Source organism: Sarcophilus harrisii, chromosome 3 (assembly GCF_902635505.1).
Source record: "Sarcophilus harrisii chromosome 3, mSarHar1.11, whole genome shotgun sequence".
Lineage (NCBI taxonomy): Eukaryota > Metazoa > Chordata > Mammalia > Dasyuromorphia > Dasyuridae > Sarcophilus > Sarcophilus harrisii.
The window spans coordinates 561,761,604-561,778,782 of record NC_045428.1 but is presented as its reverse complement, the minus strand read 5'-3'; the positions used below and the strand labels follow the sequence as shown (position 1 = coordinate 561,778,782).

General features: G+C 44.9%; 1 protein-coding gene across 2 annotated transcripts in view; it reads right to left on the bottom strand.

Annotated features, from left to right (window-relative positions):
* Positions 1 to 16,621, bottom strand: part of RAP1GAP (RAP1 GTPase activating protein) — a 90,926-nt gene extending 74,305 nt beyond the window's left edge. Inside the window, exons 1-2 of one of the 2 annotated variants that reach the window (XM_031962668.1) lie at positions 16,229 to 16,621; positions 12,074 to 12,109 (exon numbers count right to left, since the gene is read on the bottom strand). In XM_031962668.1, coding sequence (XP_031818528.1) covers positions 12,074 to 12,109; positions 16,229 to 16,272 — 80 coding nt within the window. In that variant the 5' untranslated portion in view covers positions 16,273 to 16,621. The remainder of the gene's footprint in view (positions 1 to 12,073; positions 12,110 to 16,228) is intronic. The other variant, XM_031962669.1, reaches the window with a different exon arrangement.
* Between the last annotated feature and the right edge of the window lie 558 nt (positions 16,622 to 17,179).

Genomic DNA, 17,179 nt, shown 5'->3' with positions numbered 1-17,179 from the left:
AGAGCCAAATGCATAATTGAGCAGGGAGCCCAGCAGGGATGGGCCCAACTTGCTCTGCCTGGCCTTTCCAAGTTGCTAATGAGCTCCGGTGTTTCCTGCTTCTTTGCTCAGATCCCCCAGGGTAAGGCCTCCCTGAGCCGGCCTTCAGTGGGAAGATCACCTGAGGACAGGACCAGCCCATCCTTTCCTGCTTCACCACCAGGAGGAGGTCAGAGTATCACAGGATTTAGAGCTAGAAGGAACCTTAGCAACTATCTGGTCTAGAGTCCCAATGCATGATCTGGGGGACCCCCCCCCAGACCATTTCATGAGGCTCTGCAAAGTCAAAACTATTCTCACAATAACAGGAAGATGTTTTAGTTTCTAATACGGCAAACATCAATAACTACAATCCATATCATGACTCATGGGGGAGTCTTCAATAATTTTTAGGAGTGCAAAGGGGTCCTGAGACCAAAAAGGTGGAGAATCACCTTGAGATATTGGTCTGATCTCCTTGTTTTGCAGAGAAAACTATAACCAGAAAAGGAAAGTGATTTTCTTAAGCAAGAATTGAACTCAGGTGCTTGGACTTCCAATCACTGCTCTTTCCACCACAGTGACAGAAGGTGAATCTGTTTCCCTTTGTCAGTGTGCATCGAGACTCAGCTTCCCTGTGTATATGCTTTCAGGGCATTCTGTGATTGACACCTAGCTTGGCTTCTTAGTCAATCCTCTGGCCCTTCTCTCTAAAATCAGACACATGAAATGGGGCATAGTCTGGGGATATAAAAAGATAATTGGTCTACAAATCCAGTTCAAGATCCATATCTGTCATTTTTAAGATCTCTCTCCTGCATCCCCCAAGGCATCCCACCGTGCTTTAATTCACCTCTATTGCTTAGGAAGTTTACCTTACCTCTGTATAACTGGCACCTATAACGTCCACTTCTGTCTGCTGGGGTCAAGCTGAACAAGGTGTTTCAAACATAGCCCGTAAGGATCTTCTCCTTTAGGCAAAATATCCCCAGTTTCTTTAAACAGGGATCACAGGGTTCCTCATCACTCTGGTTGCCCTCATTTGGACCTTCTCTAGCTAATCAATGTTCTTACAATGGGATGTCTAGAACTGTGTATATTTTCCAGATTGGACCAGGGCAGAGATCAGTGGGACTTCACTAGTTACCTCACCAGATCCTATTTAATTATTAATTAATTAATTAAATTAATTATGTTAGTTTTCTTGTTATTCTTCTCTGGAGTATAATTCCCTCATCTGTAATTTAAGGGATTTGACTCAATAGTCCCTAAAATTAATTCTATATTCTGACATTCTGTGTTCTCAGAGCCAGCTCTGACATCCTGTATTCTAAGGACCCTCCCAGCTCTGACCTCCTGTGTTCTAAGGGCTCTTCTAGTTCTGACATTCTGTGTTCTATGGCCCTTCCCATGTCAGTGTTCTAAGATCCCTTTTCCTTTCATTCTGACTTCTAACCATATCTTTCAAGTGAAATTGCTTTCTCCAGTGTTACTAACAGTCTCTCAACTACCAAGTCTGGGGGCCTTGTGTCATTCTCCATCACTCTCTGCTGCTGACCACCATATGCTTTTGTATAATCTCTCCTTTGGGATTTTCCTGGAATTTTTCTCTCTTGAGTCTTCTGCTACCTGTTTGACTATTCTTTCTGTCTTTCTGGCCATCATCCACATTCCATCCCTTAACTGTGGCTGTCCCCTCTTCTTCAAGGTTCTGTTAGGGACCCTCTTCTCTCTACATCTCCTCTCAGAGATTTCATGAGTGCTATAGATTCAATGATTATTTCATACAGATGACAGACAAGCTTACATACCCAGCCTCAGTCCTGAGCTCCATTCCACACATCTGACAGCCCAATGGATGTTTCAAATTGAATATCTCAGGCATTTTAAACCCAACACGTTTAAAACAAAACTCATTATTTTCCAGTCTGATTCTATTTGTCTGCTTCTATTTGTACAGCAAAATAACGGTTTGGTCATGAATACTTATTGTGTATCTAATTTATATTTTAATATATTTAACATCTACTGGTCATCCTGCCATCTGGGGGAGGGGGGGGGGGCAAGAGGTGAAAAATTGGAACAAGAGGTTTGGCAATTGTCAATGCTGTAAAGTTACCCATACATATAACCTGTAAATAAAAGGCTATTAAATTAAAAAAAAAAAAAACATTTCCTAGCTATGTGACCCTGGTCACTTAACTCTAATTGCCTCAGCAAAAAAAAAAAATACAATCATTCATCTGTCTTAAAACTTGAGAGGGTAAGGGAACCTTAGAATACATAATGTTAAAGCCAAAAGAATTCTTAGAACATGGAGTGTCAACATTGGAAGAGACCTTAGAATAGCCAGAATATTTGAACCTTCTTTCATTTGGAGTAATATTTGAAGTAACATTTGGAGTGTCAGTGCTTAGATCAGAATATATCAAAACAATAAGTACTTAAAACATGGAATATTGGAATAGAAATTGTCAGAACTGGAAAGGATCTTAGAAATTATCTAATTCTTTTATTTTATAGAAGAATCCTAGAATGCAAAATGGCTTGCCCCATATTAAATTGGAAATTAATGGGAAAGCCAAGTCTAGATCTCTTGACCCCCAATTTTGTGTTCAAGAAGATTAATTCTGACTCTTCCATCCAATGCCCAAGATTAGGGAAACAGCAAAAATAAATGCAATCAATAAATATTTGTTATCACTGATAATAATTATTATGCTTGAAGAAACAGAATGGATTAAAAGGGAATGGATGAATTGTGCTTTGATAGTCCCAGCTTTGATGAGTATTTTAAGAAGAGTACTTGTCTGGGATTAGGAGACCTGGGTTCTAGCTCAATTTATATCGCTAGCTCGATGAGTGACCTTGGGGAAGGGCCTTCATGTCTCTTCTACAGCTTCCTAATTTGTAAAATTAAGGTTGGGACTGGATGATCTATGATCTCAGGTTCCTCCCATTTTATGTTTCTACGTGTATGATGTGATCTATCACAAAGTGGCTGGGGCTGCTCTCCAAGGTTCTGGAAGCCATAACCTCTGACTATAACCTAGAGATTAGTTGTAGGGCTCAGTAGCAGCTGCTACAGTGATTCTGGAACCAGAGCTGAAGCCCCAGGAGTGCATGGAGTAGATAATGTAGGAGGGTGGATGTTCTTTTAATCTCTTCCAGATATGGCAGTTTATCAGTGGTGTCTCCCTCTGGTTCTCCTGGATATTAGTCTATGCCCTATGTGTTGATTAACATCTCCACTTTACCTAGAGATGACCTAATCCTACCCTCAGTAACTCAAGGTACTGAACTGCCAGTGGATAGTAAAGGACAGATCTACAGTATCAGAGGATGCTCACTCCCCTGCCCACCTATATGATCCCTTATAAGGAATATTTATAACTACATCTAAAAGAAGGTATCTGTCTATATCTTAAGGCAGCTAGGTGTAGCAATGGATACGATACTGGTCTTGGAATCAAAAAAACCTGAGTTCAAATTTAACCTTGAACACCGGAACACTATGTGATCCTGTACCAGTCACTTAATCCTGTTTGCCTCAGTTTCCTCATCTGTAAAATGAACTGGAAAAGGAAATGGCAAACCACTTCAGTATCTCTGCCAAGAAAACCCCAAGTAGAATCACAAAAAGTCCATTATGACTGCAATGACTCAGTTACAATAAACTTCAAAATATTATGTTATTAATGTTATTATATAATAATATGTTATTATATAATATCTTATAAAGATCAAGAAAATGGCACTCATTGAAACCAAGTAGAATCTACTGGTCATCCTGCCATCTGGGGGAGGGGGTGGGGGATAAGAGGTGAAAAATTGGAACAAGAGGTTTGGCAATTGTTAATGCTGTAAAGTTACCCATGCATATATCTTGTAAATAAAAGGCTATTAAATTAAAAAAGAAAGAAAGAAAGAAAGAAACCAAGTAGAGCCCGAATTGATCACTCTAGCCACTATTTGTGAGGCTTTTGTTCCCTGGGTTTAAGATCTACATAAACTCACACATAGTATCACAGATTTAGCTCTAGAAGGAATGTAATTTTATAAATGAGTAAACTGAGGCCCATAGTGCACAGAGTGCCAGACCTGGAGTCTGGAAGACTCACCTTCTTCTTGAGTTCAAATCTGGCCTCAGACAGTAGCTGGGTGATCCTAAGCAAGTCACTTAATCCTGTTTGCTTCAGTTTCCTAAGTGGTAAAATGACATGGAGAAGGAAATGGCAAACCACTGCAGTATCTTTTCTATGAAAACCCCAAATGAGATAGTAAAGAATCAGACATAGCCTGTGACTGAACAAACAACTTAGAAGTAGACCTCCAGTAAAACATCCCATGGATTTGTGCCTTCGCTATTAAATATTTTTGTGATGATCTGGTAAAAGGCAGAGATGGCATGTTTATCAAGTCCACAGATGACATGAAGCTAAGATTTCCTTACCATATATTGACAGAGGACCCAAAAAGATTTTATCAGTCAAGAAGAGATCCAAATCTAAGAAGATGGGATTAAATAGGAATAAATATAAACACTATTCTTGGGTTCAAAAAATCAACTTCCAAAGTAAAAACTGGGAGTCACACAGCTATACAATAGTATATCTGTAAAAGATAAAATAAGATCATATTTGGAACATACTAAGCCCAATGCCCAGCACATAGTTAAGTACTACATAAATATTAGCTATTATTATTATTTTCAAAGATCTGAACATTACAGGGGGCTTTAAGCTCGATAAAAGATGATAACAAAAATTAATTCAATTTTGTGCTGCATTGCCTGGTGATCCTAACACAAGAAATATAGCCCTTTAACCTTTTCTCCTCATCAGACTGAATGAGGGCTTCCCTTCCTAGCTTGGGAGGCCTGTGCAAGTCTGATAAACTGGAGAACATCTGGTTAGATTGGAAAAGGTCACAAAATCATCATAGCACATGAGGATTAGCTGAAGGAACTAAAACTATTCATCTTGAAGAAAAGACAACTTCTGGTGGTGGGAGGTACATAATAGCTGTTTTCAAGTATCTAAAGGAAAGACATTAGCCTTGTTCTTACCACCAACGAAGCAATGAGAGAAAGCTGTAGAAAAGCGTTTCTGCGTTTTCTATAGAGAAAGAAATTATAATAATTAGACCTCTCCCAAAGTAGCTAGGGCAGCCTAAGTGATGAAGAAGATAAAGTACAGGGCACAGAATCAGGAATTCCTCTTCCTGAGTTCAAATTTGGCCTCAGATACCTACTAGCTAGGTGACTCCGGACAAGTCACTTTACCCTCTTTGCCTCAATTTTCTCATCTGTAAAATTACCTGGAAAAGGAACTTCATACCTTTGCCAAGAAAATCCCAAATAGATCACGAAGAGTCCATCACTATGGAAATGACTGAACAAAAAATGGGGTTCCTGAGTGGAAGTTTTTGAGCAAAGGCTGGATGGCCACTTGGGTATTTTCTAGAGGTAATTCCAATTCAGATACAGGTTTATAAGATCATAGATTTAGAATTGGGAGCAACATTAGAGATTACCTGGTCCCATCCCTTTGTTTTGCAGACAAGGAAACCTCCGGTCAGAAAGGGGAACTGTCCAAGATCAAAGTGTCCAAAGTGAAGGCTCTTTCCATTGCACCACACTATCTCTGTGGTCCCTTCCAACACAGAGTATCTGTGATGCTGTGAATTTGTCTTCTTTGAATCAAATACTGACTTTTTTCCTGTTTTTTCCTATTTCTGTAAATAGCACCAGAGCTTCTCAATCAGCCAAGCTGAAATCCATGGAATTCTCTTGCCACTTGCATCCCTCCTTTTCCCATATCCACAAGCTGCCACATCTCGCCAATGGTGCTCCCACAACACCTTTCAACTTCACCCTTCTCCTCAGTCAGTTGGATTCACAAATGAATCTTACCAAATATTTAAAGGTCCATTTCCTTTCATTCCAATTAATTCCAATATTATTGGAATTATAGTACTATATAAACTATTTGGGCAGCAGGCAGAGAACATGTTCTACCCTTCTCCTTAATCAGAAAGATTCACAAACAAATCCTGAACAACAAGAACAACAGGATTTAAAGAACAACAAATTCCAATAATATAGAAACCATTTGGAACAACAGGAGAAGAAAATGTTCTCCCCTTCTCCTCTCTACTCCAACAACCTATTTGGGGCTTCCTGGAATCTCTTATCCAGAGACTTCCTGGAAGCTCATTGAGTACATCAACATCTATTAAAAGCCTCTAACCTGGTCTCCCTGACTTCAGGGTCTTCCCTCTCCATCACACCCTCAGTTGGCTCCCAAATAACCCTCCGAATTCAGATGTCTGCTCAAATCCTTCCTCTGCTCGGTAATTCCTCCATTGCCTCCTAAATAAAATACAAATTCTCTAGATGAGCATCCAAGGCTATCTATGACCTGGCTCCAGCTGGAGGAAAGAGCACAAAATCAGAAAATGAGTTGGGATTCTGCTCTCCTTCTTTCTCCTTCCTCACATAACCTTTAATGAATCACTTAATATTCCTGTACCTGTTTCCTCATCTATAAAATGAAGAGTTTGGACTGTGTGATTTTTAAGGTCCCTTTCAGATCCAAATCCATCCATTCTATTATCCCTTTGTCTCCGGCTCAACTGAATGAGCAATTTTTGGATGGATTTTATCCTTTTTTTTTCCTGGCTCAAGGCACACTCATAGTCATTCATCCCCCATGCCTAGATGGCATCTCTTAGCAGAGCCAGGAAAACGTTGTACTCAATGACTAAAACAATTTAAATGGAAAGAATATAGTAACAACACAATGCTGTGAAATTATGATGACTCAGCTTGGCCCCTAAAAGAGGCATTGTACTTTCCTGCCTTTTTTGCAGGAGGAGTTTTTGCTGAACCATTTTCTTCTCAGTTTTAATCTTCTTTTTTCCCCTTAAAGAATTGCTCTCTGAGGAAGCTAGAAAGGAGGGATATATTGGGAATTTGGAAAAAATATTTAAGGAAATAGATAATATATTACATATAAATATAATAAATTATCTATTATATAACATATAATACATGGTATTCTATAATATGTAAAATTATAATATAATACACAACACAAAATATTTTTAAAGTATAAATAACTTTTTTTTTAATTTGACATCTCTCAGCTCAATTTTCAACTTTTGAAGGGGGCCTCTCCTGGTCCTGCTCCTAACTCTCCAAAATGCTACTGCTTCATTTTTTTCAAATTATCTTCTTTAATTGTCTATTTTTTGTATATGCACTTAATTAGATGCTGTGTCCTCTATTAAAGTGGGCCTTAAGGGCAAGAAAAAGAAAAAAGAAGGTGATATCTCTATGTTTGTACCAGTTGAAAAGCCTTCCCTTCCTTTGAGACCCACTTTCTCCAGGAAGTTTCCCCTGCTCTTCCCAGCTAGAACTCTGAGTAAACTTTGATAGTTCCTCTTCACCCTCAGGGCCTCAGTTTCCTCATCTGTAGAATTAAAATAGACAGATCAAACTAGATGCCTTTTTCTAAGTCCCTATCTCCATCCCTACGAATTCCTCATCTCTTTATTCTGAATTGCTCCCTAACCACAGACTGCCTGGGACCACAGTCACAGCTAATGAGAATCTAAAACCAGACCCAAATGCACCTTTTCCAGCTCCAAGCCCCATCCCCGCTCCATTACTCTTCAGACATCAGAGATGGCCCAGCTGAAAGCTTACTCCACCCACCAGTGACAAAGGACTGGGAGCCCCTTGTGTAAAATGCCAGTCAGGGAGAGAGGCTTCCGCACTGGGGTCTCTGTTCCTGACTGAAGACGTATTTCTCCACCGTGATTGAGCAGCCTTCTCCCTCTGGAAGACCCTTCCTCCCCTGGGCCCCATCTTCCTTGGGGGACCCTCATTTCATAGAAAGTACCCAGACCACTTGTATCTAGCCTTAGCTCCTTTCTGAGCTCACTCTTGACTCCAGATTTCTTTCCCTGGGATACCTTCCCTCCCATCCCCTTGCTCTCCATTTTTCTTTTCTGTGTTGTCTTCCTCAGTTAGAACATAAGCTCCTTGAGAGCACCAACTGTTTTGGTTTGCATTTGTCTTCCCAGCCCTTCGCACTGTGTCCGACACACAGTAAACATTTAATAAATGTTTGCGGACTTGGCGTGACTTGCCAGTGGAGGGCATGGGATCTCGGGAAGACCTTGAGTTGAGTGGGAAGGTGTCTCAGGAATTATGCAAGGACACCCCATCAGAGCTGAGCGAAAGCAGCGACAGCCAGAGCACATGGCGCACGTGGTACCCGTGTTAGGGAAGCCGGAGAGGCTCCCGACTGCCAGGGCATCTGTTTACTGCAAATCCCCAGGAAGTGTGGTGCTCCCTCCCACCCCATGTGTTGGGAAAGCTCCTGAGCTGTCACCTCGCTGATGACACTCCAGCGAGGGAGGGGAACTGCCTCTTCAGAGGAGCAGGAAAGCGGGGCTGGAAAGCTAAGAGCTGTGGGCAAGAGAAGGGAACCTGGGCACATGGGGAGTGCAGGGAAGCCTTTCCGAGAGCAAGAGACTGTGTGAGTGCTGAATGAGCTGAGAGGAAAGGAAAGAGAAGGACTTGGAGGAATGGAGAGATCAGGGCAATATGGCAGAGGGAGGTGGGAAAAGGATGAGAATAGACTTGGAGGCCAGTGGTGGGAGAGAAAGAGTGGGAGGTAAGAGAGTTAAGGAGACCACAGGGACTTGGCAAAGGAAGGAAGTAATGAGGGAAGAGAGACGGGGAAAGGGGAACTGGGAACTAGAGGTCCAGGGAGCAGAAGAGGAAAGGTATGGGATCTCTGGATGTAAGAGTGGAGAGCAGGGCTTATGAAAGGGAGAGGTGACTGTGGGGAAGCGGGAGGAACTACATGGGGCACACTGTGGGTGTGGGGGAAGAGAGATCTGAGACCAGGATTAGAACCCCAAAAGTGCTCTACTCACTGAATTACTAATCTTTTCCTTTTAAAAGCTTTAATCTGCGTTCTCCAGAACTCATAAAATCATTCAGCTGAGACAGAACTCAAAGGGAAAGTGATCCAAACCATTCCTAGACAGGAATCTCTTCCACAACATCCCACCAAGTAGCCACTCCCATGTGACAGAAAGCACTTTACCTACATTATCAGGGAGGGACAAGCAGGAAGATTTGAGGCTGACTGGGTTCGGCTCACGGCTCAGACACAAATGATTACTGGTTGTGTGCCCGTCAGCGAGTGGTTTCATTTCTGAAGCCTCAGTATCCCCAGCTGGAAGGGGAAATCACAGCACTTGAACCCACAGATATATTGTGAGAAAAGTACTTTATATTCTTTAGAACAAGTTAGAAATGTGGATTATGGTTATGAACATTAGCCCATTCCATGTCTGGAGAGTTCTAGCTGTTAGAATGTCTTTCCTTAACTCCCAATCATCTCTCCTAGGTCTGCCTGACGGGGGATTGAGGTCCTCCAAGAAAAAGTCCATGCTCCGTAGAAAATGAACCAGGGGCAGCCAGGCGGCGCAGTGGATGGAGCACCGGCCCTGAAGTCAGGAGGACACATGTTCAAACCTGGCCTCAAACACTTAACACATCCTGGCTGTGTGACCCTGGGCCAGTCACTTACCCCCAATTGCCTCAGGGGGAAAAAAAGAAAAAGAAAAGAAAATGCAGCCAGCAGGGCAGAAATAAAATGGGCAAAGTAAGCAAAATAAGGAAGATGAGGCTGCAGCTTAACATCCTGTTCCTGCTTCACCAAAGACTGGCTTGCCCAGAAGGAATCTCTTTTCATTATTTTCTTCCTCTGCTTTTTTGTATCCAGAAGCACAAGTTAAGGGGGGCTCTGTGGGGAGGGGAGAGAAAGGGGAAGAGAAAGGAAGGAAATGAAGGGGAACAGGAAGGGGAAGGGAGAATTCAGCTCCTTTGGGCAGGTTCTCCTACTTGTCCTTCCCATCTGTGGGTTGCATGGGGCTAAAACCCTTCAATGGGTCTTAGACCTAAAAGGGACCTTAAAAGTCATTTAGTTCAATCCATTTCGCAGAAGCTGAAGCTGAAGAGAGCGATTTGTCTAAAATCACAAGCCTGGTAATCAATAGACTTTGGAATCCAAAGTATTCTAACACCAAATCCAATCTTCTGTCCACTATATCATATTTTAGAAATAAAATTACAGAAAATTCATTTTTGTCTCTCATAATATTATGAAGGTGAAAGGTATATGGGAATATAGAGTCCAGAACAGAAAGGTCCTTAGAACAGAGAATGACAAAACTGGGAGGATTCTTAGAACCCAGGATGTCAAAGATGGAAGGGCCCTTAGAACCCGGGAGGTCAGAGCTGAGAAGTCCCTAGAACACAGGATGTCAAAACTGAAAGAACACTTGAAAAGAATATTAAAGCTAGAAACATCCTTAGGGATCACCAAGTCCAGGACCATCATTTAACTTGCGTAACACTGGAGCTCACTGTGAAACACTCATCTCATTGACAAAACTTCCTAGGACAAGGACCTCCATCTCACTGTGTAGCTTCCTTAAGTCTTAAGGGCAGCAGTTTCTGGAATAAGAACTCATGATTTGACAAAAACTGCTGAGAAAACTGGAAAACAGTATGGCCAAAATTAAATATAGACCTACATCTTAAACCATATACCAAGATAAGGTCAAAATGAGGACATGATTTAGACATAAAGAGTAATGCCATAAGCAAGTTAGGAGAGCAAGAGAGAGCTTACATGTTAGATCTATAGAGAAGGGAAAATTTTTGATGAAATAAGAGAACATTGTAAAATTATAAGTGTAAAAGGGATAATTTTGATTATATTAAACTAAAACTTTTTTATACAAATAAAATCAAGGCAAACAAGATTCAAAGGAAAGCAGAAATCTGGGTGACAATTTTTACAGCAAGTCTCTGATAAAACCCTCAATGACTGAGTCAAATTTGTAATAACACAAGTTTTTTCCCAATTGATAAATGATCAAAGCATATGAGCAGGCAGTTTTCAGATGAAATCAAAACTATCTATAGTCATAAAATAAAAAGCTCTAAGTCACTATTAACTAGAGAAAGGCAAATTCAAACAGCTCTGAGTTACCACATCACATCTATAAGATTAGCTAATATGGTAGAAAAAGAAAATAATAAAGGTTGGAGTAGAAAAATTGGGATACTTATACACTGTTGAAGTTGTGAACTAATCCAATCCTTCTGGAAAGCAGTTTGGGACTATGCTTAAAGGGTAACCAAACATTCATACCCTTCTAGCCAGCAATACCACTACTAGCTCTTTCCCAAAGAACAATAAAAAGGGGCAGCTGGGTGGAGCAGTGGATAGAGCCCCGAAGTCAGGAGAACTTGAGTTCAAATCTGGCCCCAGATACTTAATACTTCCTGGCTCTGTGACCTGGGGCAAATCACTCAAACCCAATTGCCTCAGGAAAAAAAAAAGATTAAAAAAAGGAAAAGAAGCTACAAGTACAAAAATATTTATGGCAGTTTTTTGGTGTGTTGGCAAAGAATTGGAAATTATGGAGATGGCCACCAACTGCAGAGTGGCTGAACAACTTGTGCTATAAGAAATGACAAGCAGGTGGATTTCAGTAAAACCTGAGAAGATGTACATGAACTGATGCAAAATGAAGTAAAACCAGGAGAACATCTGACATGGTAACAGCCGCCTTGTCTGATGTTCAATCATAAACAACTTAGCTCTTCTCAGCAATACAAAGATTCAAAATTCTTCCAAAGGCTCGTGATTAAAAATGCTATCCACCTCCACAGAATGAACTCATGGAGTCTGAACACAGATCAGAGCAAACTATTTTCCACTTTTTTCTTGAGTTCATCCTTTTGCAAACAGTTTCTTCTTTCACGACATGACTAATATGAAAATAGGTTTTACATGATTGCACATATATAATTTACATCAAGTTGCTTACCATCTTAGGGAAGAGGGAGATGAGGAAATGAGGGAGAAAATTTAGAGCTCAAAATTTTATTTAAAAAAATGAATGTTAAGAAAAAATAGAATGAGGAGCAGAGTCCCCCTGAGGGACAGGTACTCACCACGGGTTTCGGCTGAGCACAAAGGACTTGTCCAACCTGAAACACAGCAAGAGGGGAAGAGGGAAGGTGAAATTGGCAGCTGTCATTTCCACACACATGTCCTTCAGGGTCCCAGGGATACCCTCTTTCCACAGTAGAAGGGGAGGGACAGGCTTAATGACCAAAGGGACTGGAGGAGGGCAGGGACATTTGGCATACTTTATTTTACAGAAGGGGAAACTGAGGCAGGCCCAGAGAGGTAAAACAATTTGATCAAAAAGCACACAGTAAAATCTGGATTTCAACCCACACCCTCTGTTTCCAGTTCCACTAAGACATTATAAGATGTGTCCCTAACTTTGGGTGCTCACTGGACCCAGGGCAGGACAGACACAATTGGACTGAAGGTCCCAGTCTCTCTGCCTCTTTGTGGGCCCGTACAAGGATATTGTAGGATATCCTTTCTCTTAATCCCCCAGCAGTAATTTTTGAGCCTAATCCACACTCAGAGTAGGGGGCACCTCCATGGTCAAATCTGGCTGCTGTCCAGCTTCTAGAGAGGGGGAGCTGGCCTAAGCTAGCTGAGGTTCCAGTCCATGCTTTCTGGCCTAGTCTGAGGTGGCCGGGGAAGGGGGTTTGCAGAACTTCTCTGTTGTGAAAACAAACAGCCCCTTCTCCACCTGCCCCCCAGCCCAGAGAGCAGGAGGAAAGGGGAAGGAGGGGTGGACACTGTGAGGGAGGGATGCAGAGCCACATAAAGACCCAGAGATTCAGGGCTGTAAAGGACCTCCAAGAGCCACTATTTCAAGCCCCCTTGTTGACAAAGCGAGAAACTGAGGTCTAGAGAGGGAAGTAACTCACAAAGGTCACAAAGAAGCAGGATTCCAGCTTGAATCTCCTGACTCTCAGAGAACTGCTTTCCCCACCATCCTCCCACTTCCTCTCACCTTGCTCTGTGTGCCTCTAAGCAAACGTGTCACGGGAACATAGGGATTTACAAAACAAGACAGACCATGAGACAGTTATTCAGTTTATTTTTTTAAAAAATAACTCTAGGAGCATTTTCCTCCCTTGTTAATGATTTTCCAGAGGTTTTTGTTGATTCACTTTGGAAATCAGTAACCAATATTCTAAATGTAAGTTTAATACATTGAGAAAATGAAATGAAAAAACATTTAGAAAAAAAACTTTAAAAATGTAAGTTTTACTCCCTCCTTTTCCTCATCCTCTCCCCAGTCCAATGGGGAATGAAGGTAGAAAGAGAATCACTGAGTCTTAGAAAATCTGAGCTAGAAGAGAGAGATGTGGGCAATGTAGCATGTCAGAAGGGCCACAGAGAACCCCCCTCATTTTACAGTTGAGAAAAAACTGAAGCTTAGAAGAATGAAGGATTTTGCTCAAGGTCACAAAGTTAATTAGTGGTAAGGTTGAGGAAGAAAAGTCCTAAATCTCTGGGTTCCCAGGCTTACGATTTTTCCATGGCGTAGGATCACAGATTATTGGGAATTAACGGAGACCCCAGGGGTCACCTCCCCTGTAACCTCCTACTTGGGAAGGAGGCAGTCTTCCATGTATTCAGTAATTCTCCCAAGTTCACCTAATAAGGACTCTCTGAGCTTAACCTCCAGGAATCCTAGTGGGAGTGGGTGGTTGGGAAGGGGAAGGGAATGCTGAGGGGGAGGCCCAGCAAAGGTCACTACACAGAAGGGACAGAAACTTAGGAGCATCCCCCCCTCTCTGGCCCCGCCTGCCTCGTGCCCACCCCACTGTTGGCAGGGAGCCCACCTGCAGTATCCCATGGGGGGGACCCATCCCTTGTTCCAAACACCCAGCCCTGGAGACAGTGTAATGATAGTGGAGTGCCTGGGTCCCGCCTCTGCCTAGCACAAACACCCCCCACCAATTACACACATTAAGGAAAGGCCCACACGGGCCACAGTCACCAGCCCAGAAAGCGGGCTGAGGGGAGACGGCAGAACCCAGCTGAAAATCCAATGTTCCCCACTGAGGGAACTATCATTCTCCCCCTGCTAACCTTTGAGTTATCTTTGACTCATTCCTCCCCCTCACCTCCAATCAATTGTGAAGCCCCGTTAATTCCACCTCCATCTTTCTCCATTTATATTACCTCACCTCCTTCCACTAAGATATTCTCTATTTAATCCAGGCACGCTCTTCCCCTTCTTGCCTTATAATAAATTCTATTTCTCTCCCTGCTTCAATCCCTCCCCTTTTGGAGGAGGGGGACAAGGGAAGGTAATAAGTTTAAGTGACTTGCCGAGGGTCACAGAGCTAGTAAGTGTCAGAGCCCAGATTTGAACTCGCAGCTCCAGGACCCCCCACCCCCTGCTCTGAGCCTCTCCACTTTCCAATCCATTCTCCATACATCTTCCCAAGGCACGAAACAGCATCACTTCAGCACTCAAAAATCATCAGTGGCTCCCCAGCGTCCGGCATAAAATACAAACCGGAGGTTAAGGCCCTTTCCCACCGGATTCCGGCTAGAAGTCCCAGTTTCATCCCCCACACCTCCTCACACTCTGCCTTCTTGCTAAACAGAACTACAAGTTTTTCCTTTAACTCGATATTCTAGTTCACACGTCTGCCCAAGGCATTCCTGTGCCTACAAAGCGCAGCTTCCTCCTCTGCCTGTCAGAATATCTCCATTTTCCATGGCTAAGCTTGGGCGGCCCCATCACAGAAAGACTTCCCTGATCTCCACGGCTTTCACTGCTTTCTTCTTCCTCAAATCACAAACACAATAAAAATAATACCGACACTTACATAACACTATCCTTTGCCAAGCACTTCATGCACTTTATCTCATGTGTCTCCCATCAAACCCCGGGAGGGAGGTTCTACAGGGTGTTATTATTCTCAAAAAGGCTGAATTATCTGCCTAAAGTCACACGGCGGAGTATGACAGAGAGGACCACAAAGCCATAGGGTCTGCTAGAAAACTGGATCCAAGGGAAGGGCGGCAAATAAAGGGAGCACAGGTGCTTCTGCAGACCTTTTTTTTTATTTTATTGTTTTCACTTCTCTTTTTTTTAGCTCCTATATTTGTTTTGTTGTTATTTCTGAGAGGGAGGAGAGAAGGATGACTCCCTGCCCGTCTGTCAAGGTCCTCCTAAGCCCTGGGAACCTGGGGCCCTGAGAACTCGGTCACTTTTAAAGGAAGTGCTGTTGGCTTGTCCAATATCTGATGTTTAACTGTTGGCAAAATGTCGCCTTTGCACAAGGAGGGAGGTTGGGCTTTCCAGCTGTGGGAATGTAAGCTTCCCGAGGGCCGGGGAAATCTTGTTTTTGTCATTATGTTCTCAGCACAGAGAAGGGCTGCCCTTCTAAGGTAACTCAACTAGCAAATATCAGAGCCAGAATTGGAATCCAAGCCCAAGCTTCCCACTAGGATCAGCTAGGAGAGAGAGGGCTGCAGAGAAGGGGGACTTAGAGCTGGCAGAGACCAAAGGTAAAGGGCCCAGATCAGATAAAGAATGGGGACCAACCCCATGACCGCCCTCATGTCAGGCCTCCGATGCCCCATCAGAGCCCCCTCCCGATGCCGTGCCCCGTCCAGGCCAGGGTCATGCCCTAATGCCCCATCGGAGCCCCTTCCCAATGCCGTGCCCCGTCCAGGCCGGGGCCGTGCCCCGATGCCCAGCAGGAATCCGTGTCAGGTATCCAGTCTCCCTCCCTCTGGCCCCTTTGGAGGCCAGCTCATGCTCCCGACTCTGGCCTTGGCAGGGCCAAATAAGCCTCAGGCGGCCCAGACAGACAGGCCTGGGGAAGTGACCAGCTCCATGGGGATGCCGGCTCCCCATCCCCTCTGCCAAGAGTGATGTCAGACCGTCTGTCCAGAGCAGAGGATCCACACCCAGATGCTGCCCTATTTTTCTCTGGGTCATGGCAACGTCAGCTCCACCTCTCTCTGCTCCAGAGAGCCAGCAGCCCCTTGGGTTTCAGGGCTGCCTTGGGGAGCCCTTGGGGGAAGGAGGGAAGCTGCTGTCCCTACACCCCACCTGGGCCAGAACCCGGGGACGAGGGAGGAAGCCGGCTCTGGGGCTGCTCTCCCCTCAGAGAAAGCCTTCTCTGGCTCCAGCTTCTGTGACCTTCTAGCTGCCCCAGAGGGCCCAGCAGGCAACCCTGGTCCCAGCCCCCAGCGGCCCCCGCACCTACCCGCCGTAGGCTCCAAAGGTGAAACTCCGCTTCCTGTTGCTCATGGTGCCCACTGGCACACTGTGCCCACCGGGCCTGCTGCTCGCTCCTCCAGGGGCCGCCTCCCCCTCCTGCTGGGCCCCCGGGCTCCAGCTTCCTCCGAGCTGCAGCTGGTTGCCTCCAAACCTGGGTCGAGCTGCCTCCCAGGCTGCCCAGTCACCTTGGCAACAGCCCAGGGCCTCTGGGGCCACTGTTTACACCTCAGCCCCAAGAGCAAGCTCTCTCCTAGGGCAGGAGCCACAGCCCAGCGGGGTCATCCTCGGGGATCCCTGCCTGGGGGTGGGAGGCCGGGGTCTCCATCCCTCCTGAGCTGCAGCGGCTGCCCCAGGCCCAGCCCTGGCTCCGGGGCCCAGAGAGGAAGCCGGGAGGGAGATGGGGCTCAGCAGGGAGAAGGGGCGGGAGGAGACGTGGCCGGGACAGAGGCCGCCCAGCCCGGAGCTCCACAAGCTGGGATTGTTCTCGGCGGGCTGCTCTGCCCCGCACAGTGCAGCCCAGGAATGTCCCAGCTGCCGGGGGGAGAATGGGCGGCCTTGTTCAGGGTCCCGGGAACTGCCCCCTCCCAGCCAACACTGGGGCTTTCTTTCCAGGCCAGGCGGGGGCAGGGAGAGGGGCACTGGCGGGGAAGGGCAGCCCTGAGAGAATTTCCAGAGAGGGAGCCAGCCAAGCTTGGGGAGATGCCCGCTGCGAGTGAAAGGGCTGTGTTTCCCAGAGCTCGGGGCAAGAGAGAGAGAGGAAGCAGCCCAGAGCAAGGCTTCCAAGCGGCCCCTCCCATCCCCGGGGCCTCTGTCTCTGCAGCCAAAATCCCGTCCAAGGAGTCCCAGAGGCTCCTCCACCACTAGGGCAGGGCCATCGGGGCTCTGCCCCAGGGGGCGAAACTTAGGGGGGCCTTGCAGCCCCTCCTGCAGCACCTAC